The sequence below is a fragment of the Prunus dulcis genome, chromosome 2 (genome assembly GCF_902201215.1).
Source record: "Prunus dulcis chromosome 2, ALMONDv2, whole genome shotgun sequence".
Taxonomy (NCBI): Eukaryota; Viridiplantae; Streptophyta; class Magnoliopsida; order Rosales; family Rosaceae; genus Prunus; species Prunus dulcis.
The window spans coordinates 25352378-25375356 of NC_047651.1; the positions used below are offsets into that span (position 1 = coordinate 25352378).

The 22979-nt window shown below is 38.3% G+C and overlaps 6 protein-coding genes across 10 annotated transcripts; 1 reads left to right on the plus strand and 5 right to left on the minus strand.

Moving 5' to 3' along the window:
• Nucleotides 1–100: 100 nt before the first annotated feature.
• Nucleotides 101–3488, plus strand: LOC117618837 (protein phosphatase 2C 57). Of its 2 annotated transcripts, none has more exons than XM_034348582.1 (11): nucleotides 101–511; nucleotides 628–756; nucleotides 889–991; nucleotides 1148–1258; nucleotides 1521–1600; nucleotides 1722–1775; nucleotides 2413–2529; nucleotides 2629–2683; nucleotides 2815–2847; nucleotides 2948–2994; nucleotides 3123–3488. In XM_034348582.1, exons 1-11 carry the CDS (start codon nucleotides 198–200, stop codon nucleotides 3241–3243), a joined length of 1164 nt encoding a protein of 387 aa, XP_034204473.1. In that variant the 5' UTR covers nucleotides 101–197; the 3' UTR covers nucleotides 3244–3488. The 2 variants fall into 2 exon arrangements, with proteins under 2 accessions (XP_034204473.1, XP_034204474.1); XM_034348583.1 differs by having other exon boundaries at nucleotides 898–991.
• A 674-nt stretch (nucleotides 3489–4162) lies between these two features.
• LOC117620042 lies at nucleotides 4163–4888 on the minus strand. 2 transcript variants are annotated; one of them, XM_034350133.1, is made up of 3 exons: nucleotides 4794–4888; nucleotides 4599–4642; nucleotides 4163–4433 (listed from the first exon to the last, which is right to left on the minus strand). In XM_034350133.1, exons 1-3 carry the CDS (start codon nucleotides 4864–4866, stop codon nucleotides 4302–4304), a joined length of 249 nt encoding a protein of 82 aa, XP_034206024.1. In that variant the 5' UTR covers nucleotides 4867–4888; the 3' UTR covers nucleotides 4163–4301. The 2 variants fall into 2 exon arrangements, with proteins under 2 accessions (XP_034206024.1, XP_034206023.1); XM_034350132.1 differs by having other exon boundaries at nucleotides 4599–4657; nucleotides 4794–4886.
• A 3398-nt stretch (nucleotides 4889–8286) lies between these two features.
• LOC117617935 (importin subunit beta-1) lies at nucleotides 8287–13159 on the minus strand. 2 transcript variants are annotated; one of them, XM_034347569.1, is made up of 3 exons: nucleotides 12944–13159; nucleotides 9642–12065; nucleotides 8287–9544 (listed from the first exon to the last, which is right to left on the minus strand). In XM_034347569.1, exons 2-3 carry the CDS (start codon nucleotides 12050–12052, stop codon nucleotides 9346–9348), a joined length of 2610 nt encoding a protein of 869 aa, XP_034203460.1. In that variant the 5' UTR covers nucleotides 12053–12065; nucleotides 12944–13159; the 3' UTR covers nucleotides 8287–9345. The 2 variants fall into 2 exon arrangements, with proteins under 2 accessions (XP_034203460.1, XP_034203461.1); XM_034347570.1 differs by having other exon boundaries at nucleotides 9642–12069; nucleotides 12947–13149.
• A 606-nt stretch (nucleotides 13160–13765) lies between these two features.
• Nucleotides 13766–15871, minus strand: LOC117619191 (calumenin-B). Its single transcript, XM_034349081.1, has 6 exons — nucleotides 15196–15871; nucleotides 15017–15119; nucleotides 14844–14909; nucleotides 14559–14714; nucleotides 14314–14410; nucleotides 13766–14195 (listed from the first exon to the last, which is right to left on the minus strand). Exons 1-6 carry the CDS (start codon nucleotides 15701–15703, stop codon nucleotides 14067–14069), a joined length of 1059 nt encoding a protein of 352 aa, XP_034204972.1. The 5' UTR covers nucleotides 15704–15871; the 3' UTR covers nucleotides 13766–14066.
• A 379-nt stretch (nucleotides 15872–16250) lies between these two features.
• LOC117619680 (acyl-CoA-binding domain-containing protein 1-like) lies at nucleotides 16251–19461 on the minus strand. Of its 2 annotated transcripts, none has more exons than XM_034349685.1 (6): nucleotides 18642–19461; nucleotides 18248–18353; nucleotides 18029–18132; nucleotides 17836–17927; nucleotides 16832–16929; nucleotides 16251–16727 (listed from the first exon to the last, which is right to left on the minus strand). In XM_034349685.1, the coding sequence occupies exons 1-6, from the start codon at nucleotides 19124–19126 to the stop codon at nucleotides 16557–16559; spliced, it is 1056 nt and encodes a 351-aa protein (XP_034205576.1). In that variant the 5' UTR covers nucleotides 19127–19461; the 3' UTR covers nucleotides 16251–16556. The 2 variants fall into 2 exon arrangements, with proteins under 2 accessions (XP_034205576.1, XP_034205577.1); XM_034349686.1 differs by having other exon boundaries at nucleotides 18029–18129; nucleotides 18642–19361.
• Nucleotides 19462–19527: 66 nt separating this feature from the next.
• On the minus strand, nucleotides 19528–21518 carry LOC117619420 (glucan endo-1,3-beta-glucosidase). Its single transcript, XM_034349373.1, has 4 exons — nucleotides 21341–21518; nucleotides 20268–21247; nucleotides 19850–20171; nucleotides 19528–19766 (listed from the first exon to the last, which is right to left on the minus strand). The coding sequence occupies exons 1-4, from the start codon at nucleotides 21414–21416 to the stop codon at nucleotides 19744–19746; spliced, it is 1401 nt and encodes a 466-aa protein (XP_034205264.1). The 5' UTR covers nucleotides 21417–21518; the 3' UTR covers nucleotides 19528–19743.
• Between the last annotated feature and the right edge of the window lie 1461 nt (nucleotides 21519–22979).

The window sequence follows — 22979 nt, forward strand, 5'->3', positions numbered from 1 at the left end:
GGAAGGTCAAATGGAAAAGGGTCCCACGTTCCTACCCAATCTGTTAATGCAGTTAAAGGTGTAGCTTCACTCTCTCTTATCCTTCACATGATGACCAAATCACCTCCCACCACCACCACAACTCCTAATTCTGACCTCTGTACTCGTCCCAACTCCCTGGTTCAACTCAGTAGCAGTAGCACTAGTGGTGGTGGTAAATGGCTTTGTTGAGCCCGCGGTTGCAGAGGTTCCTCTTAACCAAATACCATGGAGACTCATTGAAGACCACAGCCAACAAAAGCAGCCTTGTTAATATAAAAGCAAGAAGCCGAAGCTGCTCGGCCATTGCCATAGACGCGCCTGGCTCTTCATTGACGGATGTGGCGGGAATTCGATGGGGTTCGACCAGTTTGCAGGGTGCCCGAGAAGAGATGGAAGACGGTGTCGTTGTGCGGTCCGATGGCCTTGATGGGTTTTCATTTGCCGCCGTTTTTGATGGCCATGCCGGGTTCAACTCGGTCAAGTTCCTCAGGTTTGACCACTACTAATTTTATTTATTTATTGTCAAATTTGACCACAACTAATTGGAATTAACTTTTTAATTAATTCCAGTAAGCTAAATTAAAATTAAACTCTTTTGTATAACAGGGATGAGCTCTACAAAGAATGTTGTGCGGCTTTGCAGGGTGGGCTGCTATTGCGTGGAAATGATTTCAAGACCATTAGAGAGGCATTACAGGAGACTTTCGAAAAAGTGGATGCAAAATTGTTAAATTGGTAAGCAAAAAAAGTAAAAAAGAACATGGTTTGATGAGAAGGGAAAAAAAATTTTGATTTTGGTGCTTGCATCAAATATGATGTAGATTGTATATTGCGTTGAAGGTTTAGATGGTGTTTGATTTTGTAAAGGCTTGAAAGGAATGGAGAGGAAGATGAGTCTGGCTCAACAGCTACCGTTATGTTCGTTGAAAATGATACGCTGGTCATTTCACATGTTGGTGACTCTTGCGTGGTATGTATTCAATCCTAGTGTCCTCTTGGTGTCTTCAGCATTTGTAGCTCATTTATCAAATGCCATTAAATGAAGAAGACAAAGGAAGATGATGAAACAATAAATTCAAGGGTTGCATGTAATTAGCTGTATTTATCAGCTGACTGGCTGATGCAGGTTCAATCTTGTTCTGGAAAAGCAGAGGTACTGACCCATCCTCATAGACCATATGGAAGCAACAAGGTCTCTCTTCAAGAAATCAAAAGAATCAGAGAAGCAGGTGGATGGGTGTGTTTTTCTTCTTTGTTTATTTATTCATGTTTACTTCTTTGAGCCATATCTTATAGTTCTCAGTTTCTTCTACAGAAAATGAGAGCTAGAACCTGCTTTGTTGACCTTGATATAATTTCTAACCTTGGAAATGTTCCAAGCTTTTGGACAACATAACTCTAAACTAATCATCACTTTTTTTTTTGGATATTACTGTTAATTCCCCATACTTCTTATGCCAATAACAAACCTGATGACAACTTACATATGGTGCCTATAGATCGTCAATGGAAGAATCTGTGGAGACATTGCTGTATCACGTGCTTTTGGTGACATGCGGTTCAAGACAAAGAAAAACGAGTTCAGTCTTTTAACATTCTGCTCATCCTTGTTAAAAATAGGGTTTTTTCCTGGAAGCTTTGGTATATAGACAACCAGAATATGCATATATTGATGGTCTTTTGCATTTTGTTATGGAAAGGATGCTGAAGAAAGGAGTTGAAGAAAGGAGATGGACAGAAAAATTTGCTTCTCGGTAGGTAATCTCTTATGTTTCTTGCTTGACTACTAGTTTCACCTATTTGTTTCTTTCCTTCTAATTAGGATGCTTTTGGATTAGTTCAATGCTAGCAAGTCTGTAGTGGATGAATTTCATAAGGATACGAATTTTCCGGTAATAGTTGATAAGGTTCAACACAAGGTTTAAACTCTAGTCTACTTGTATATTAACCAAATGCATATAGTTGGACCAAATTTCCTGGAATAATTAGATGATTGAATTCATATCAGAGGCTGATATACAAGTGATCACCATTTTTATGTGAACAATTGAGGAAGTGTGTGTTCTCTGTGCCTGCTAGATTACAATATCGCCCAATTCCTATGATAACCTCCCCTGTCTAGGTTTTGAGAATGACAATAGAGATGCAAATTCTTATACGATTCAAAATTTTCAGTTATGCAGTACTGAAATATGCTTTCGCATTATAAAAAGTAGCCTATAGTGTCTGAGATACATCTCATATGAATAAGCTTCTGGTTTCTGCACAGCACTAAACATTCAATATAGTAGTGTAAATTAGATTGTTTCTTTCTCTGTATTTTAGTGTGTCGTTTTACGTATATAGACAACTAAGAATACATTAATTAGAATCCCTTTTATGTTATGCCAGTATACAATTCAGCGGAGACCTTGTTACTGCATCTCCAGACATTTTTCAAGTGACTTTTGGGAAAGATTCTGAATTTGTACTGTTAGCATCTGATGGCTTATGGGACTACATAAACAGGTTTGTTGGACTGGTCTTTAACACTCTTGGTAAAACTCCATGTAATTATCATATTCTCATCAATTTAATCGCTCACGTAAAACTTGATCACTTTTTCAGCTCAGATGCAGTGGCTTTTGTAAGGAATCAGCTTCGACAACATGGAGATGTTCAGGTATGGCTTGTGCATCAATTTGCTTAACTACTTCCTTTATTTTATTTGAATGCATCAACATCAATCTCCTTTAACGTTGTAACACAAATGGTGATCCAGTGATTAACTATACCGTCTTATTTATGTTTCAGCTAGCTTGTGATGCGCTTGCTCAAGCTGCTTTGGTAACAAATTACATTAGTATTTGTTTTACTCTGCACAGATTAGCTAGATTCTTTACTCGGGTAGTTTTCTAATGACCTGAAATTTGCACATATTGAATAGGATCAACGCTCGCAAGATAATATCAGCATTGTAATTGCCGATTTGGGGTAGGCTTCTGCATGCATTATGGTTTTTATTCTTAATGATATACATTCCTTCACCTTCCTCTTTCTTTTTCTTTTTCTTTTTCTCTGTTTTGGGTTTTTGTGATATGTTTTATTTGATTCATCCACAGCCGGACAGACTGGCAAGGTTTGCCATTTCAACAACAAAATTTCGCATATGAATTGGGGCAAGCTTTTGCTACAATTGGGATTGTGTCGCTTGGAATTTGGATGTCGACTTCTTTGCTTTAGACATGAATCTGACTCTGAGGCATCCTCAGCTCGGCAATTCATTCAGCTGACTTCAGGGTAGCCGGATGAATTGGGACCCTGCCGACTCCAGAGAATGTATATAAATGGAAGTATGGAAATCAATGTAGATTTTCGCACATTTTATTTGTATAATCTTGAAGTGTACATGCCTCACTCCACACCTTGATACTTTTGGTTTAGGTGAATTAGAATAATCTTAGTAGTAAACAAAGAATTCACATGTTCAATGATTTAGCTTGATAGTTTGTTATTGAATTTGAAAAAAAAAGCTATAAAAACGTGTAGAACATGTGATCTAGCTGTTAAACCAAAGAGGGAGGGTCGCTCTCAGACTCTCTCTCTCTCTCTCTCTCTCTCTCTCACACACACACACACACAACCATCAACTCATGCGGTACGGAGTGCCTTTTTCCCCACAACACAACTACAGGAGTGGCCTTTGAGGTTCTGAAATCACAGTTGATGAATTTCCAAACAGGAGATGGCAGAGACAAGGTGCATGAGATGAGAATACATAATATGACTTTTGAGATTCCGAAATTCCAACTAAAGCAAATTGCAAATGATAATGGAGAAACCCCAATCACTGGAACCCGACACTAACAACTATACATCGTGTATGGGACATGGACATGCATGATTCATGAACGTTTGAGGCATTAAATTTATGTTTCTAATATTTTATGCTGTTAATTATGAGATAGAAGATAGTGCTTCATTCTTTTAAAAATTATTTATTCAGTAGCAAAGCAATGGCAAGTACTTATTTTACACTTCTTCACTTAATGCATATATATAAAGATGCTTGTATATATTCCTATGGCCACACACACAACAAGAACTAGACAAATACAACAATACATATATATTAATTTGATGAAGAAACTCATTCGATCGGATGGCTAGCTATATCTTATATATGTCTCCTTACAGATGATCGATAAAAACCTCGGTAAGAGAGGGCGCGGCGGGCGAGAGAAAATAGTAGTGTTATTAATTAGTTAATTAAGAGTTTTAAGGCCACTTTATTAAGGCAGTCATGGGTTCCTTCCATTGCCAGGTTTCCTTCTAGGGTAAGGGTCGTGTTTTTGATTGGCTCCTGTATCATCATAATCCTGCATTGTTGCATCAAGCATCCAAAGCTTCCTCGAATTCATTACGATTTCATCCTTCAGAAACATAAAGAATTCGTTAGCAAGGAAGGCATATGATTTGCATCTCTTAATAAATTAATGTTAAATATTGTATTTAATAATAATAATGCATGGTAGAATGTTGTCCCATAATTAATCTTATGATAGAAACTAGAGAACAAGGAGATTAATTAATTGTACCTTGTGAAGTAAGTGAATGGGGTCTATGCCATCCTCCTTGAACCCTTCATTAACAATGCCTACTTAAGTCAGCTTATTAAGATAAATGAAACATTTTATACACACACACAAAAAGAAAAAAGAAAAAAAGATAATTGAAACATAAGGAAACTGAAATGGGATATAATTAACTAAGTATTGTAGGAATCTGCTCACCTGAAGATAAGGGAATGAGGAGAAGTGAGAGGAAAAGTAGTAGAAGAAGAAAGACATTGATTCTAAGAGCCATGTGGCTTCTTCTTCTTCTTCTTCTTCTTCTTCTTTTTGTATCAAATATCAATAGTTAAAATGGGGGATGAATATGTTTGGCTCTATCGGGGGAGGTGGGGAAGTCGCCTTTTATGCTTACTCTCAGAGTGAGTGGTAGCATATTATGCACTACTATGAGAGAGAGAGAGAGAGAGAGAGAGAGAGAGCTGTTGTCATTGTGTGCTGTGCACTCACTCCACCCAATAGCAACCCAACAGCATGATGATGAAATGCTTTTTACCCTTCAGCACACAACACAAGTCAACTGCACTATTTCATCATTTCATTTGCGTCCAAAATGGAACTTGATTTTCAGTAGCTAATCTGTTGCAATTTCACCTTGCTTGAAGTGTTCTCTTGAATCAAAGGTTTTGATACAAGACCTTGCTGATGCAACCGGAGAAGGAAACTTCCGAGCATCAGAAACAAAGGTTAGTTGACTTGCAGTAAGAGAATAGAAAAGGTTTCATCCAATTTGTGCTAACTAATAGTCGAATATATTTTAAAGAGTACAGCCGCGCAACTATACTATTAAAATATTCAAATTTATTTAAAGAGTATAGACGCATAGCTATACTCTTATGCATGTGGACAAACACCATAACAATTTCCTGCATGGCTTAAATTCTAACCATTTTTTAATAAAAAAAAAATATAAAAAAAAGAGAAGAGAGGGATTATTTTCTGCCTACTTTTGTGTGGTTGTCACCTTTTTTTATTATTAAGTTAATTTGCTTTTTTTTCCCTTGTCTTCACCACTATGTGTCGACATTGACGCATAACCCCTTGAAGGCTAATTTGTGTTGCAAATGTTTCAATGGTGCAGTGCACATCTACTTTTTAAAGTGCCCATTGTTTCAGTAAAAACTAATAAACTAGTAGATATGTCTAGCTCATGGTGTACAGAAATTGCGTGAAGGATCATGACGTGCGACGAATATTATAGAAAACCCTAGACCTAGACTTTTTTTCCCCTTCTTCTTCTAAGATTATGGCTCTATGAGATACAGAAATATAACTTATATATCCTTGATTTGATGAGGTTAATTACGCTTTCTTTTGTTAATATGGACCGATAAGTTTAGAGATATTTAGTGATATACTCATTTCTAGCACTAATATTATAAATAAACCATACACAATTGAATTTCTATAAACAAACCCAAAAAAAACCCAAAAAATGACAGCTGACCTTATTGAATTTAATATTAATTACTTTGATGCCCTATTAAGTGTTTTGGGTATTTTTATGAGATTGAGGTTATGCTTGTTTTAATAAATTGATGGCAGTTTTGTAATTTATAAGAAGTTAAAAGCTTTTTTGTTATGTTGTAAATCTGTTTTGAGTGTGTTTTTAAAGTCCATTTCATATGAGGTATTTTTATAATTTGAGCCCTCATATTGGGTATAATAGTGAATCTCCCATAAGTTTATTGCTCAATCTCAATGGAACTTTTAATTAAGCCCCATGAATCATGATGATAAAACACAAACAATGGGGGAGGAGTTTATGGATGGCCATCATTTTCTCTACGACTCTCAACCTTTTTATGTTCTTCTGACCTCTCTCTCTCTCTCTGGTAGATTTCATTTTCCGTGGTACCAAACCAAACAGCACTTGAGTTTAATTGTGCTTTAGGTCCTCATATTTTGGCTTTCATCACTTTGTGGTTTGTCAATGGATGAATACAAAGAGAGAGAGAGAGAGAGAGAGAGAGAGAGAGAGAGAGAGAGAGAGAGAGAGGGCCACAATGATAATAGGAAGGACTAGAATTGAAAGATTGGTGACCCACTAGTGGGATGGAATGGAAGCAAGCACTATCATAAGGTAAGGTAGCGAGGGAGGGAACAAGTCAACATTTTGAAGTACTCTCCCAACACGGACTACAACTTTTTTTTAAAATAATCGCAGATTAACATTACGACAAAGAAAATGTTGCAGTAAGTAATCATCTCCCAAGAGGAGTATATGTTGGTAATGATGGTGTTTAGAGGAACTCCATTTTTGGCAATGGTTCTAGGTTGTCAGGGAACATTATTATGAAAACAAATAAAATGGTATTTTACTATTTTACCTAGGCAAGGCATCAATGATTCTACAACTAAGATGATTGATTTAGGGTTTTGTACATATAGATTAAGTCTATGTATGGTTGGATCATGGCAATGGCATGGATGAGAGAGAGAGAGAGAGAGAGAGAGAGAGAGAGAGAGAGAGTGCAAGTGCTCAATCAAAGTGGTACTTACTATTCATTTTGGATGCTTACTGTGATGGTGTCATCCCCATCTGCCCTTTGCCCTCTGTTTTGTTTTTCTCTGATTAAAAAACATCCAATTGTTTTGGGTTAAAAAGTAGTAGTAGTAGTACTACTCACACACCTCACATGATGTGGAGGGGGGCTACCAGAAAAAGATGTCGCGCTTGCTGCTGGGTATGGAATGGATGGTGGCAGTCATATCACAAATTGTCAATAGCTACCTTCTTTGAACCTACCTGACCATATCTTTTTTCCTTTGAAAACTTTACATGACCATATTTGGTTGTTTTTCAATTCAGGGATGAATACGAATTGGTGCGCTGAATGCGTACTTGGTCAAAAAAGTATAAGAATATGATGGGCTAGAGCATCCACAATGATGCTATCTATTTCTTAACTAAAATTTAGCTAAAAATATAAGAAAGCTATTTTCGGAGCTCTTTAAAAAATTTCAACTCCAACCATACTCTTTAATTTGGAGAGTCATAAATGCTATAACTCTTTTTTTATTGGTTCATCTCTATTAAAAAAATAAAATAAAAAATCATTAGCATTAAATAAAAGTTTAAAATACTCATTAAATTATAAGGAGTCACTAGGAGTTCTTTCTCTCTCATCAGATTTAAGAGCTATTAGAGGACTTCCTATTTTAGGAGGTGGATAGGAAGCATATTGGAGTTGCATTTTTACAATTCCTTCTTAAAATTTGTCTAAAGAAGTGGTTTTGGGAGCCAATTGTGGATGCTTTTATAAACCGCCTTTTATCCAACTCCTCCTACTTTTACCCTCCAATCCAATCAATGCTGACTATAGATCGTGTCGTGTAGGATTCCTAGTTACAATTTACAAACTTCGGTTTCAAGTTTCGTCCAAAAAATAAATACTTAAGTTTCAAGTTTCAACCAGGATCGATTTTGGGCCTGCTGTTTTGCCCAGTTGGGGCCTTCTCGGAATGAGAGAAAGTACCTGGTGGGATTCGATAAATGCCACATTTTTAAACCGAGAACCCAATTCTCAGGGTTTGCTTCCTCGAACCCAATCCAATGCAATCGAATATAAAATCTAGCAAGGCATTAGCAATATAAGCATAACTAAAGATAGCAATAACCCATCATTCTGATCCGACAGTTTCAACAAGAAGATGATTATTCAAGCAACGTATTTGCTATGCATTAACTTTGGAATATCACTTTAAAGAAACAACACATGAGGCAGGCAAATAAACAAATACAAGGCCTCTTCCAACAAATAATATCATGCTCCATTCCTCGCTATGCCATCACAATTTGTGATGTTTAATGATAAACAACTTCCCAAAAGAGAAAACAAAAACATATGATTACATGTTTCCCAAGCAAAAAAGAAAAACCTGTCTTTCAAAAAGCGACATAACAAATGATTTCATGAATGCATGGTATTGGACAATATGAGCTAACACAACCTCCTAACAAAGATGAAAAATGAAAACTGGCTAATGCAAATGTAAGATCTGCGTTTCCAAAATAGTTCATGCTAATGCTCAACTCTTGAGAGAACTGAAAACAGTAGAGACTTGATACCGAGATGCTCAGGAATACGCACTGACTAGGACAAGCAAAAAGATGGCGAATATGCAAACACGAAACAAAAGGAGGAGCTGACTGAATTCAAGGAATGAAGACCTGCAACGGAGGATTTTTCAGGAATATGCTAATGAGGGTAGTGATAAGACATCAGTACCCCGACAACATTAGGCATTACTCATCCATTCTGACCCCAATCTCTTTTGGAGGAAATCACCACAGGGTGGTGGAAAAGGTTAATAAGACTTTGTTTAGCTTTCAAACAGCAATTAACCTTGGTGACTCAGAAAACTGACACTCATGAATGTCACTGACCTTCCTCCGATGCCCCACATATTCTGTGACACACAGAATTTTGTTAATTTTTATTGCAGGCCTTGACCCGCTTCTGTGACATTCACTACCCCCAACTCTTCATCTCCTTGAAAAATCCAGGAACCAAAGCCTGAGGGGCTGATGCAATTGTTAGTCACAACTTTTGGAGATGATGCAAGTTAGTGACAACTTGAAGACTATTGACAGCTTCTGTTGTCTGAAAATGGCGATGACTTGACACATGCAATCCTATGACCCAACTCAACACACCCAAATGCATGCAGGGACTTCCAAACAAATGGAATATACCAAGTGGCAGTAGCCTCAAACAGAAATGGCACGACTGATGGCCGACTTGGCCCATTCTGCAGATTCTTTTATCAAATTGTCTTCTGAAGACAAACATTCATTTAAAAAGTCTCTGCATGACTGAGATTGCTGTATCAAAGAACCTGCATTGCTTCCCAGTGTATCTGCTAGATCTCCAAGGACACCAATGGCTGTTTTCATCACCACTTCATCCCTACATACCAGTGGATATAATTATTTAAAAAATTTAGAAAAACAACAAAACAAAAAATGCAATTTTGTAACAAGAACTAGACATTAAAACAACTCACATGTCTTTCCCCATGTATATGCTATCCAAGAACTGCAGGATGTGAGGAGCATAAGATATCAGGAGCTGGGTTTTTGGGGAGTTCTTGAAACCTTGGAAAATCCCAGAGTATGCCTCCAATATTCCATTTCTCAGAGAATTGGTGTACTCTGTCATTTCATCGTCAGCACCTGCTGTGTGGACAGACATCTCTGCAGCACTCTGGATCATTGGCATGGCATACATCAAGTACTTCTCAAAGTTATCTCCTATTGCAAGAGCTATATCACCGAAGCAGGAGAATATAGGAGGCTTTACAGAGCGGTGCAACTGGTTGCTTGATAGATCCTTGAGAAGCTGGGTCATAATTCCATCACAATAAGGCAGAACCTTATCTTCAATTGCCCTACAAATATCCCCTACCACACCAACTGTGACAGCACAGATTTGGTACTCCTCAAAATTTTGAAGCCCCATTTCCAGATACTTGTAAAACTCTGGCATGTATTTTGCAAAGTCTGGGCCAGTTGTGTATGCAAGGGCCCCAATGGCAAGCATGGCCTCTTCATGGACAGTAGCACTTCTACAGGCAAATACCCTCAAGAAAAGTCCCATTATCTGATCCGCATACTGCATAAAAACATATTTAGTTGGCTCTGATGAGCCTAGTTTCTGAATAATGACCTGTAAGCACCCACAAAGAAGTCCTTGCAATTCACTCTGCCTCTCTATCTCATCAGAAGCAACCTTCTGGCCCTCAAGAGTCTTGTGCAGTTCAATCATGATAACAGGAACAAGTTGCAACACCATGGGGGCAGTCTCTTCAGACGAACACCTTACAACTTCATTCAACGCTTCATATGCAGCAGTCCTCAATCGTGATTCCCCAGCATCTGCTCTGTGAGTAACAGTGAGTAGAGCCTGTACAATTTCCTGGAAAAAAGGAGCTAAGGGAGATGATGGGCCAAAATCCTCATAACCCTGGGCCAGAAAATAGAGAGCACCACAGGCCTTCTCAGCAACATTTGGAACATCCTTCATGCTCTGAAGAAGAACTGTGATGATCTGTTGGCAGTTTGCTGGGGTAATTATGGGCGTATCCATAGTTGAACCATGAAGGAACTCGAAAATCCTTCCCAGTGTCCAGGCAGTAGTGTCCTTCACATGGTTGTTCGGGTCCTTTGTTAAAGCACTGAGCATGAACGTCAAAGCAACATTAACAATAGGTGTTAACTTGTTAGCTGAAGGACCCTCCAAGATGGAACCAAAGGCATACGTAGCTGCTTCCCTTTGCCTCCAATCTGGTTTTGTTATGTTCTCTTCGATGAATGGCATAACAAGAGGAACAATATCATCTCCCACTGTCCGAGCAACCAACCCAAGGCATGTGCCCCCAGCCATAGCAATATTCCAAGCGCCATCTTCCTGTTCCTGGTCCTCTTCCTGCTTAAGAAGGGTCTCCAAAAGCATCGGGACAAGGGCAGGGAGTGCCTGCTTGATAAAGTAAAAGCAAGGGATATCAGAGTCCCCACTAAAATCACCCACATAATCTTCCAATATATCTATCTCCTCATCACAAATCGAACTCCAGAACTCAATGGCTTGAAGGGCAACAGGTTCCTGGTCTTCCCTAACAGCTTTTGCTGTGATGGTAAAGATGTCTTGCATGTAAGGGGCTAATTTCTCGTAATAAGTTGAAGAAATGGAGACTAAACACTCAAAAGCTGCCTGTCGTATCTTCACTTCAGATGACAAAGTTGCCTCACACACAACTCTCATTATATAATCACGTTCCATATCATTGCTAAAATTGGCCTGAGCAAAACCCAAAGCATTGTACAGTGCTCGGGTGGCAGCAAGTCTAACATCATTGTTCCCTTCAGATGCGTTCATACCCTGAACTACAGCTGTCAGTATTTTATTTACTTGATCTTGATCCATGACATCAGGAGAGACTTCCTCACACAAATACCCAAGAGTCTCTAAAGTGGCTTGCTTTACATGAGCTGGTAACTGGTGAATATTTGACAACAATGATCCAATCAGTTCTGGCCATTGTTTCTGGGGGAGCTCAATTCCTGCAACCTTTGCAATAACTTGAGAGGTAGTTGAACGGGCATCTGATACAGGGGAAGAGAGGGTCTGTAACGAGCACATCTTAATCTGGGTTTTCACAGAAGTTTCCAGTGCCAGCCATCTCTGAACAAGATCCAACTTTCTATGTTGTTCTTTAGCATCCAGGGCGTTCTTAAGTATAAGACCTGCTAATTTACGGCTCTCAACAGGTCTCTCTTCATTTGCTAGCTCTCTAGAAAGAGATAACAAGAACAATGGAAGATCTTGCTCCTGAAACTGTTTCAAACTTTCTTCAGCATGCTTCCGAACGGTTCCATCTATAGCTTGAGCATTCAGAAGCACCTGGGTAACTTCCATCGCTGTATTGTATCTGAGAGTGCAAAAATTTCATTGCTTAGATACATTGGAGCAATATAAAAGCAAAAGGAGACAAATGAATCATAACATTTTAAAGAGAACACAAAACTGTCCAAAAGAAATTTTGATTGATCTAAAGAGCACAACTATTGGCAGTAAAGAAAATGAAATGAAACGAGCATAGAGAAATAGAAGGCTGGAAAAATCTTTTTCCTTTTGAGCTATTTGGTTTAGAGAAAGATGTGACTGCAAACTGCAAACCCATGAATTTTTCTTGGCAAATCCAAAATAATCAAACTGACAACCATTCACAAAAGCACTGCAAAAAGGTCGCAAGCAATTCAAATATTTAACAGATTCAAATTAGTTGGAAAATACACACACAAACTTGTCCCAAATCCACAAATAACGTACCAAAACGTATAGTGGCTGTTTCTGTAGACTACGAGCGAATTATCAAGAAACCAAATTTGATCAAAGAAATATATATATATAGCGCAAATTTCTTAAATTCAAAGAACCAAGATTCACGAACCAAAAACCCTACCCCACTGATATCAATCCAATAAAAACCCTACTTGTACCAAACAAATCCATAACGAACGCATCCCCCACTCAGAAAATCCAAACCACAATTGAATAAAAGGAAAATCAGGGATCGAATGAGATTACATACAGTAAGGCATACACTTTCACCAAATCCTAACACATACCAAAAACAAAAATCACAAAAAGCAATCACAGGCCATAAAATTACTTAAGAAAATAACGAACCGAATACTAATTAAGCGAATCGAACAGATACAATCAAGATCAAACATACAACAGTATTCAAAACCCAAGTTAGCGCTAAAACAAATTAGGGTTTGAATAGGGAAGCGATAGAATTACCTGAAAAAAGTGACTTGGAGAGACCGTACGATTACGGATCGGTAGCGGAAAGTCTTCCTCAGAGACAGAGACAGAGACAAAGACAGAGACCGAGACACAGAGAGCGAAGAGAGAGAAGCAAATTGCTAAGATGGATTGCAGAAAGCTATAAATTTATTTTTCTCAAACAAATTGGTTACAATAATTTTTTCGTGGGGCCCTATTATGCAGTACGCTTTTCGCGGAAATAGGTTTTTCTTATGAATGAATCATTATCGAAAGTTACGGGCCCATCTTAGGACCCAAGAGGCATTATTTTGTTTTTTTCTTTTGGGCTAAGTAAGTAAAAATGGGTTTTCAGAAAATCCAAATTCGAAATAAAAACTTGTTAGCTAGAAGCTCATGAAAGTCAAAATCATTAATCTTATTTATATGTACGAAGGAGATAATTAGTATTGTAGTAAACCAGACAGTATAGATAAGCTTTGACCATTATGTAGTCAAATTTGTAATGGTCGGTCAAGTGATCCGACGGCTATGATTATTTGAAGAAATTTAATGTGATACAATGATGTAAGGATGGATTCAGATTGCAACTGCATACGCACATTACCTGCTCCTTCTGTCTCCAACTTCTGGTCAAGGAAGAAGGAAAAAGGCAAAGCATATTACTTTGGACACAATGATTATGTCAAATTATTATTATTATCATTATTTTTAATGTGACAATGCTATTGTCCGGATGTTTTTCTATTCCAAACACTTCTCAAGGACTAAAAAAGTTTGTTACCTTTTCTTAATTTTGGTAAAAATGAACGTAAGTGCCTTCTAGCAGACGAAGAAGAAGAAGAAGAAACTATGTCAAGTGGGTGAATATGCAGAAAACAATTGAATTTTTAATGAAACTTTCTATTTTGCTTCTAACAAGACACGATCCTAAGATACCCAGTTACCACTAGCTTTCATCACTCAATGTTTAACCTAAAGAAAGACATAATTATCTTTTGCTCTATTTTTTTCTGGAGTATTTTTAGCAACTTCAAATGAAAAAAAAAAAAATTTACAAAATTACAAAATTAAGATAAGCTTCCGCCAAAAAGAATATTTAAAAAAAAAAAGCATTTCCATGGGATCACATCACACTTTAGAATTCTTCGTGATAATCTTCTTCATTATCGTCGTTAACACCGGCATCATAGACTGTGCTGTAGAAAACATAATCATGATCCAGCATCTCATCCAACGTTAATTTGCCGTCTTTGTTATCATCCGCCTGTATTTAAAAAACACGTAACATATTTCATTTGAAATTCATCTCAGCATATGTCAAACAATAGGAACAGAAATAGAAATTGAAACAGGAATTTCAGGCAATATATATAATTACTGACCTCAGACATAAGAAAACTTGCATAATAATTACTATAGGACAGTTCTCCTGGGTGAAGGTAATGCAGCAGGGGTTTCAATTCTTCCACTTCCAAGAGACTGTCATAAATTTGCCATGCAATTTTGAAACAGCTCAGTAATTAATTAAATTCCTCTAGCCATAATCTTGGCAGCAAAGCAAACAAGAAGAAAAAGATTTAGAATAAAAACTTGTTAACTAGGGTCAAGCCAAGGCATGTGTTCATACTTGTCCTTGTTCAAATCAAGCTCTGCAAATTTCTCTTCTGCTGTGGGTGCTTTGACCCCGCCTGTTTCGAATTCGACGTAACTCTTGAAACTATCATAAGCATTGTGTGAAAATTCCATGAAATTTAGTTTTCCATCGTTATCCTGGTCCATTCGTCTGCGCATTACAGGCAGACATTTTGTTAATCTATTGCCTTGCATTGCAACAAACTATTCAGGAAAAGAAAAAATGAAGCATGAATTATATGTGAAGTATGTAAAACAGAGAAGACGTGTGAGAACGTACTTCATTTTTTCTGCCAACAGCCATTTATGAATGTCGCTGTTATTACTGTCTTCTGGGTGCAGCAAACTGCAACAGAAATAGAGATTTAGGTAAAAGGAAAGGTAAATCAACCAAAATTTAAAAAATAAAAAAAGTTTTGGCCTTGGTGATATGGAAAAATGAAGAGAAGTAACTCTTTAAATTCATTGAAGGTAAGAGTTCCATTCTTATCAGCATCTGCATTATCAAATTGCTGCTTCCACCATCCAGCTTCTCCATGCTCCATTCCATTTTTCTCTGTTTCACAGCCACATAACATCAACGTCCATCCAAGAAGGCAATAAGTAGTTAAATAAATAAAAGGGTTACGTACCGATATCCTGACTGGAAAACTTGGGCTGATACTCGCTGAAAGAAATGTTTCCATCCCCATCTTTATCATATGATTCCATTTCTTTGTGGGTCCTGTAATTCAACCTTTCCACGGCCTGTTGTGTGAGCCAGTGCTTGAGTTCATTGGAGCTAATGTAGCTATCTTTTGGTGCCTGGTCTATCAAAGGGAACAAACTGAGCAGCCTCAATGTGAGGTTCAACTTTCCCTCGTCGCTAAAATATTCATGTACTTCTTCAACCTCACTGGTATCCATCATGGGACTGTGTTCCTCCAAATCCAGGTTATGAGTTTGGCCTCCTAATCCATTTTCCTCCGCATATCGCTCCATCTTGGCAACAAGAGGGTCGAAAACCGGGACATGATCTCTCAAGCCAAGACGCCGGTTTAGGCCAAGATGATCGTGGTGGCCATGTTGTTTGGAGGGACAGAAGACCATGACAAGGATAAAGGCGGTGGCAAGTAGCGCATAGACCACTGCCTTCGCCATTGTTTGGCATCAAAGAAGCCAGGGCATGGGATAAGGTGATGATGATAAGCCAACGACCAACTGAATATTGGGTGGTGGCAGAAACGGTTAGTGATCGTTAGAAGTGGGAGGCACATATAGGATATAGCATTTGCTTTATTAGAGAAGATTTGGGGGACATCTTGGGGTGTGCCAAATTAGCAATCTTATTAGGCAATAGCAGGCAGGCAGGTGTTTTCCAATATTTACAATTTTCATGTTGTAGTTAAAAGGAAACTGATAAAATTGTTATGAATGGATGGATATTATTCACACCACTCATGGCCGCTGATCCAGAGAAAATAATTGTCTTTCTAATATTTATAAATTAAATAACTAATTTGATTAGTTATATATTCGTTTCTGTGATTTTAATTAAAGAGAACGAGATTACCAAAGAAAAGTTAAAGATAAATTATTATTAAAATAAAGAAATAAAAAGGTAAACAAAGAATTGCAGCATTTAGGAACGACAACTATCAAAATATGAAAAAAGACAAATTGCTAATACAATGGTAAAAATTAGGCATCGATACGGAACGGTAGGGATTGATTTGATATGCAAATAGTGTAAAAGTTACCCCCAGTGAATTCCACCTTTCTTTTCACTTCCACGATTGGGGGAGTTGAATAATCCAAAAAAAGAAGGCTACACAAGGACAAGGTAGAAAACTACATACACGTACTGCCCTACTTGAAAATCTTTCCAAAGACAAAAGATTCAAAAAGGTTTGGGGTTATACATCACCAATATACATCATCCACAAGGAATTTCTCAAAAATTACTACAGCTTGAACAAACAACAAAGTAAGTAAACCATCAGTCAGTGTGACTCTACTCCTTTGCACGCTGCAACCAAGGCCAGTTTGACTCGCAGAGATCACACGGAGAGCTGCCATCATTGTCTTTTGCACCTGTGTCTGCATTTTGCTTCACAAGATATTCAGCAACGCCTTCTCTATCACACATAACCGCATAATGCAGTGCGGTTTGGCCATCATTGTCCTTCCAACACCAAAATAACAGAATTTTAAAACGGGCATCATCAGGGGATGGAATTGGGAAAAACTTTTTCCCACCTAAAATAAATGTTTACATTTTAACCTTACCTTTGCATTAACATTGGCATTTTTGCTAACAAGTAGCTCTGCCATGTTCAGATGCCCACGATCCACAGCCCAATGCAATGGGGTCCTTCCCTCACTATCTGCAATCATTGCACGTAAACTGTTTTAAGGCGATATCAGCACCATACTACCAAGAAAATTTCCCATCAGCATCCAATATAAATAAATGGAACACTTTTGTCAATTGTACATTAAAAGCTTCACAAATCAGGATAGACATAAGAAACTGAAGTCTCTCAATACATTAACCAATTTCATTGAAAATTATGCAAGTTTTAGCAAAACCCTAAATACAAAATTAATAATGTCAGAATATCTCATTGGTTGAAAAGAAAATACATGTACATGTATTGAGAGAGAGAGGGAGAGTTCTGCACACAGCTCAGTATGAAGTAAGTCGAACTTGGGGTGCCATAGGTCAATCTAGTTTCCAGCCTGGTCTTTTTAAGTTTTGTTATGTAACATGTTTGAGTGAAATTGAGTCTATTCTCTAGTTGACTGAACTAGCCAGTCAGTTCAATCAAACATTACACTTTTGGCGTTGAAATGCATAATTCCAACCTTCATTCTACACATGCCTTAGTGATTTTATTTTATCCTACATTTTCTCAAAGTTTATTACTGAAGCATGTTGACAATAGCATGAACCTACTGACCTACCTAACTTGCTCACAAGCCTAAAGAGTACAATCCAGTCTTGATCAAGCTTTGTTCTAAGCAACCAAGCTTGGATATTAAGCTCAAATTGTAGCTCATTAATTTGACAAGGAAATGAGCTTCTAAAGAGCTGAGATTTAAGAAGGAAACGAGCTTCTAATAAAGCTGGGCCTGAGCTTTTTATGAGCAGCCTTAGTCTGTAAACCACCCAAAAAGAAAGAAAATATCCATGTTGTTGTAGTTATAGAAATATTCATGGAACACAGAAATTCAGAATCAGTTGGAAATTAAATGAAGCTAATTAAAGAGACAGACAGAAGGAAACAAACCCTTCAGATCTACTGAAACACCGCTTTCAATGCATTTAAGCAGATTATCCACTTCTCCTTCTCTGGCAAAGGCATGAATGGCATCCATCTTGCTGAAAAGTAAAACAAGTACTCCTTAGCAATCTTTTTCCAAGAATTAGTATCACCCAATGAGGTGTAATTGTAAACATGAAACTGGTCTTAAGAAACTTACGAATCATTTTCAGATTCCTCCTCGTAAACAAAGGTGCTGAAAACTGGCCCCATTGGTCCGTTAGAATCTGTACCAGGTGCATTACCATCTCCGCCTCTGCTCTTCTAGTCATCATATTTCGAGAGATAGGAAAAAGGCCAGCAAAGAAAACGAAACAGAAAGTGAGTAGATGTACAGCAGTACTAAAATACAGTGGAAAACAAAAGGATTAAGACTCACCACAGTCAAACCTGCTGCCCAAGTAGGATATAGCTCCGTAACAATATCAATGTACTTCTCCATGGCATCTTCAGGAGGCATAGCACCCAATTTCTGCCATGCTTGCCTAGCAGAAATTACCCAGTGAAAAGAATTCAAACACTCAGCGAGTAAACCTGTAGACTAAACTACACAGTTCAACCAACCCTAAACTATCAATTACCCAGTAAAAAACATTAGATTAAGGCTTAGTTCTTCGAAAAACAAAATTTTTCATTAACGTAAACTTGACTTAAATAAAACCGATCCATGGAACACATCACCCATCATTATCAAGCAGACATTTAAATCTAAAAAAATAAAACATAAAATTATGCAATTAAATTGCCAAAAGGAGCAATGGTGAAGCAAATACCACTTGGCGCGAGCTGTCATTTTCAGAGCCGATGGCTGCGGCACGCTACAGGGACCCTCAGTAGCAATCTTGTAAAGCCCATAGAGCTGCAACTGCGCATCGTTCGATACCTTCTGGCGATCCGTCGCGGCTGATGCAACAAACGCTGTCGCTGCGCTGAACAGTTCGTCCAATTCTGTACTCTCCACGCCTTCCCAGTCATCGTCACTTCCAGCTTCGCTGCTCTCGTTCCTGACACTGCCATGCTCTGCGACGACCGATTCGGCCTCGATTGCTGCGGAGGTCAAATCGGCTGAGCGAGGAGGATCGTCATGGGGTTGGGGTTTGGGTCGGGGTAGATTGATGTCGGTGGGAGTAGTGTGCGCGCGAGTGATGCTGAGATTGTCTTCTTTGAAGGAGATGACTATGGCGATGAGCTTGGCGAGGAGGTAAGAGAAAATGAGGCCTAGAAATATCGACTGGAGGAGCTGTTGCCACTCGCCCATTGTTTCTTCGGTACGGTGAGTTATAAACCCTAACCCTAGAAGTCTCTCAATGGATTGAACTAACGCCCAAAAACCCTAAAAATTGAGGAACTGCAGAAAGAGAGAAATAAGAAGACTGATGAATATTTTTCAGAGAGACGGCGTTTTGCGCTCCGGGAAAAAACAGAGCGCACCGCATAAATGGCAATGAGGGAAAGGGGCTTGCTGTGTTGGTGGTCGTTACTAGAGGGGAAACAATCGGGTGCTCCGCGGACAAGTGCAAGCTAGCTCCGTGATCAAATTGAATTTTAATTTTAGTTTTCAATTTACTCTTCTTTTTTTTCTGTCAACCGAAATAATACACATCTAGCAATGTAAAAAACAAAAAAAGTATAAACATTATTTTCTACTATTATATAAAGTGAATTTGAAATAACATATTTTTCTTCATTCATCGCGTAAATTCAGACTACAAATAACACTTATAATTACTAATACTGTGGTATTACATCGTAGTAAACATGAGCCACTAAACTAATCCCCTACGTTGATCTCTATGGCCAAAAAGAAAGCATTGGTAGGGAATTGTTTATAATTTATGGGTCCCATCCATCCTCCAATTGCATTTCTTTCCTTCATCAGTACTTGCACTTTCCATAGCCTGTCATTAAAAAATTAATTATTAATTATTAATTATTACTATAATAAAACCAAACTAAAAATTGTTTGCATTAAACTTCTCACTTGGATCGACGGCAGTGGTGGCTCCAGTTCCTTCAAACTCACAATCATAACCGTTCCTTCCCATTGCTTGAAAGTAGCGGTTCATGGCATATGCTGCATGGGCTCGAACTGTGTTGGGCATAAAGCACGGCCCACCTTGTTTGATTGGCCCACAATTCAATCCCAGCCCACAAACATAATCAATATTCCTCTGCAAGGCCTCCGCGTCAGCTCTCCTCTTCGGGAGACACCATAGTTTCTCGCCATGTGGCGGTGATGGGCTCTCTGGTGCAAGACCTGGAACTGGAACTGGGCCTGGGTTCAAAGGTGTAGACGAACTAGCCTGTCAAAGCGAAGCCCACAAACCAATCAAGCACATATATAAAATTGATATCAAGAAGGGGAATTTTTTAGGGTGGTTTTCAGCTGCAGCAGCTACCGTGTGCCGGAGGATCCCGACATTGTAAACTGGTGTCATGTCGGGCCGGAAAAGCCCGAAATTCCTCTCGCATGTTGGGCCGGGCTTGAGATTTTCATTGAAGAGGGCAAAGATGTACGTCTCAAAAGTCCGGTTTGGCATCAACGGGGTGCCATTACCGGATGTCACATGACGAATGAGATTTCCATTGTAATCCGCTGCACTCTGTGGGTCAACACCAACTTGGGCCGGATCACACTCTGATGGCCAGCCCGTTTCGGCTATAACAATCTCAAGGTCCACAAAGCCCAAAAGCTTCATGGCTGAAAAAACAGCATCTAATTGTGCATCCAACATGTTGGTGTAAAGGAGTTTCGTTTTGTCATCAAAGACGCCGGAATTTGGCCTGAAAAGTGCGTAATCAAGTGTGTCCGCAGAGAATCCGAAATAAGGATAGGGGTTCACCATGAAAGGAGAATTGGTGGCTTTCAAGAAACTAAGCAACGGCTTAAGCACATGGACGTCATAGCCTTGCCTAAATTTGCCAGAGGACGGTGGGCTTGAACTTGAAAGAATGCCTAGAGAGTGTGGGGTAGAGACTTTAATCTTGCGGTCCAACGAAGCATCGACAAGGGCGGCGTGGAGGGTTTGCATGGCAGGAACAAGGCCTGCAATGAACAACTTGTTTGTGGTGGACAAAACTTCATTGCCTATTAAGATGCGGACTATGTTGGTGGCCTGGACGTAAGGTTGGACATTGGATTTGAGCCATTGTTGGGCAAAGCTAAGCTTGGTAAGGTGGGGGATTTGGTCATTTGGGACAGTGATTGTGACTGCAATGCCAGTGTGAGCAAAGGCTTGTAGTATATCAGGGTTTGCATCAAAAAGCCTAACACGGTTGATGATGGTGGATTCTAAAAGGAAATGGGCGACGTGGGTTGGCGGAGGGAGGTCATTTGCCACCGTGCCATAGTTCACCCCAATAGATCCTTGCACTCCTCCTAGCACAAATTTTAAAAGAAATTAAAGTAAATCCATTTTTGGTACATAAAATATATATATATATATAGAAATTGAATTTGCAATATTAATACCTTGAATGAAGATTGAGACAAGAAGGAGTAAAACACAGCATCCAGATGATGCAAAATTGGGAAGAGAATTTGCCATGAGTAAGAAGAGTGTGGGTGCTGCTGTATGTTTGGGAGGTGAATGGTGATGCAAGCTTAGGGTACCATTCTTGAAGAAGTAACTTTTGGATTCTTTGCTTTGCAATTGGGAGAGGCCAGGGAGTAGGATATCTTGCTGCCAAGGGTTAAGTGTCTGTGCATGTCTTGACAGACAGAGCTTTACTTTTTCCTGTGGATATCTTTGATATCTGTTCCATCATTTCTTTTCCTTGTTTTATCTTACTCTTTTTGTTAAAACTTAGTATTATCAATTAAACTAGTTATCAATAGAAGAAAGTGATAAAAGCTCTGAATATATGCTGTTATAAAAGTAATAAGCAAGGGATTTATATGAGTAATTGAAGATTAAAGCTAAATAATCTGGCTTGCTTTTTATATGTATATGAGTCGATGCTAATTATATCTTTACTTGCCCTGATGGATAAGGAATTGCAGGATGACATTTTAAAGGCCCACTAACCTTTTCAACACCTCGATAGAGTGAACTCCAAATTAATATTAGAGAGAGTAATATTAGAGAAGTTGGATTAATAGATTTGGACGAGTTCAACATACATATTGATCTTCATCCTTGAGCTACTCCAAATTAAATTGTAATTTGGTGGGGTAATTACCAATAACTAATTAAAGTAGCAGACAACTTTGTTCCTTTGCAATCACAATTAAGGGGAAATATGAATTAAGCTAGCTCAGCTGGCATGGCATAGAAATCTTGTTAGACTATCCAACAATGTATTTTAATGATTAGAACCGTTTATATTTTAGCTGACTTTTGCATAAATAATCCTTGAAAAATAACCGAAAAACTGAACGGTTCCGATTATTGAATTACAATCAAGAAATAGGATGTCTTGATTTTAAAGAAAATAAGTGCATCCTTACTACAGAAATCCCCTTACTATAAAAAAATAAAAAACTCCATATAAATGCAGCTAGCATGTATATAATAGAGAGATCACTTATATACTCAGAATCAGATAAATGAGCAGAGATAGGGTTTGCTTTGGTGAGACAAGATGGTGAAAAACTTGGATCAATACAATACATATGCATTCAATTCGATCATTAGTGAGTAGAGAGGTAGCTCCTGGCAGTGCGCACATCGATCGATCATCAGTCCTTTTCTGTCTTAATTTCCCTTCCAGCTCCAGTGCTAGCTTTAGCCTGAACAAGACAAAACTACGGCTAGTAATGAAACATAAAATGAATGGTAATTATTAGTTATGGCACTTCAAAATCCGGCACCAAAGCAATGATCTCTCTCTCTCTCTCTCTCTCTCTCTCTCTCTATATATATATATATATATATATATATGGTATATGATCCGATAATTAATTGACGCTTCATTAATTTCTTGTGTTAATTAACATGTATCCAAATTTGAAATGAAAAGACGGAAAAACTTTTAGCTAATTGATGTGATGTGAGCAAATTAATTGATGCTTAATTAATTTCTTGTTTTAATTAACATGTATCCAAATTTGAAATGAAAAAAGGGGAAAACTTTTAGCTAATTGATGTGATGTGAGCAAATGAATTGAA

Excerpts from the sequence above, each read along its gene's own strand:
- LOC117619420 (XM_034349373.1), bottom strand. The coding sequence starts at position 21,416 with ATGGCAAATTCTCTTCCCAATTTTGCATCATCTGGATGCTGTGTTTTA. Across the intron at positions 20,172-20,267 it reads TCGGGATCCTCCGGCACACG|GCTAGTTCGTCTACACCTTT; the intron begins GTAGCTGCTGCA and ends TCGCTTTGACAG. Across the intron at positions 19,767-19,849 it reads CACCACTGCCGTCGATCCAA|GCTATGGAAAGTGCAAGTAC; the intron begins GTGAGAAGTTTA and ends TTTTAATGACAG.
- LOC117619680 (XM_034349685.1), bottom strand. The coding sequence starts at position 19,126 with ATGGGCGAGTGGCAACAGCTCCTCCAGTCGATATTTCTAGGCCTCATT. Across the intron at positions 18,354-18,641 it reads ATGACAGCTCGCGCCAAGTG|GCAAGCATGGCAGAAATTGG; the intron begins GTATTTGCTTCA and ends AATTTCTGCTAG. Across the intron at positions 17,928-18,028 it reads GAGGAATCTGAAAATGATTC|CAAGATGGATGCCATTCATG; the intron begins GTAAGTTTCTTA and ends TTTACTTTTCAG.
- LOC117617935 (XM_034347569.1), bottom strand. The coding sequence starts at position 12,052 with ATGGAAGTTACCCAGGTGCTTCTGAATGCTCAAGCTATAGATGGAACC. Across the intron at positions 9,545-9,641 it reads ATATACATGGGGAAAGACAT|GGATGAAGTGGTGATGAAAA; the intron begins GTGAGTTGTTTT and ends ACTGGTATGTAG.
- LOC117618837 (XM_034348582.1), top strand. The coding sequence starts at position 198 with ATGGCTTTGTTGAGCCCGCGGTTGCAGAGGTTCCTCTTAACCAAATAC. Across the intron at positions 1,601-1,721 it reads TTCAAGACAAAGAAAAACGA|GATGCTGAAGAAAGGAGTTG; the intron begins GTTCAGTCTTTT and ends TGTTATGGAAAG. Across the intron at positions 2,530-2,628 it reads TTATGGGACTACATAAACAG|CTCAGATGCAGTGGCTTTTG; the intron begins GTTTGTTGGACT and ends TCACTTTTTCAG.
- LOC117619191 (XM_034349081.1), bottom strand. The coding sequence starts at position 15,703 with ATGGCGAAGGCAGTGGTCTATGCGCTACTTGCCACCGCCTTTATCCTT. Across the intron at positions 15,120-15,195 it reads GTTTTCCAGTCAGGATATCG|AGAAAAATGGAATGGAGCAT; the intron begins GTACGTAACCCT and ends GCTGTGAAACAG. Across the intron at positions 14,411-14,558 it reads CTTGATTTGAACAAGGACAA|TCTCTTGGAAGTGGAAGAAT; the intron begins GTATGAACACAT and ends AATTTATGACAG.
- LOC117620042 (XM_034350132.1), bottom strand. The coding sequence starts at position 4,866 with ATGGCTCTTAGAATCAATGTCTTTCTTCTTCTACTACTTTTCCTCTCA. Across the intron at positions 4,658-4,793 it reads CCTCATTCCCTTATCTTCAG|GCATTGTTAATGAAGGGTTC; the intron begins GTGAGCAGATTC and ends TGACTTAAGTAG. Across the intron at positions 4,434-4,598 it reads CCATTCACTTACTTCACAAG|GATGAAATCGTAATGAATTC; the intron begins GTACAATTAATT and ends ATGTTTCTGAAG.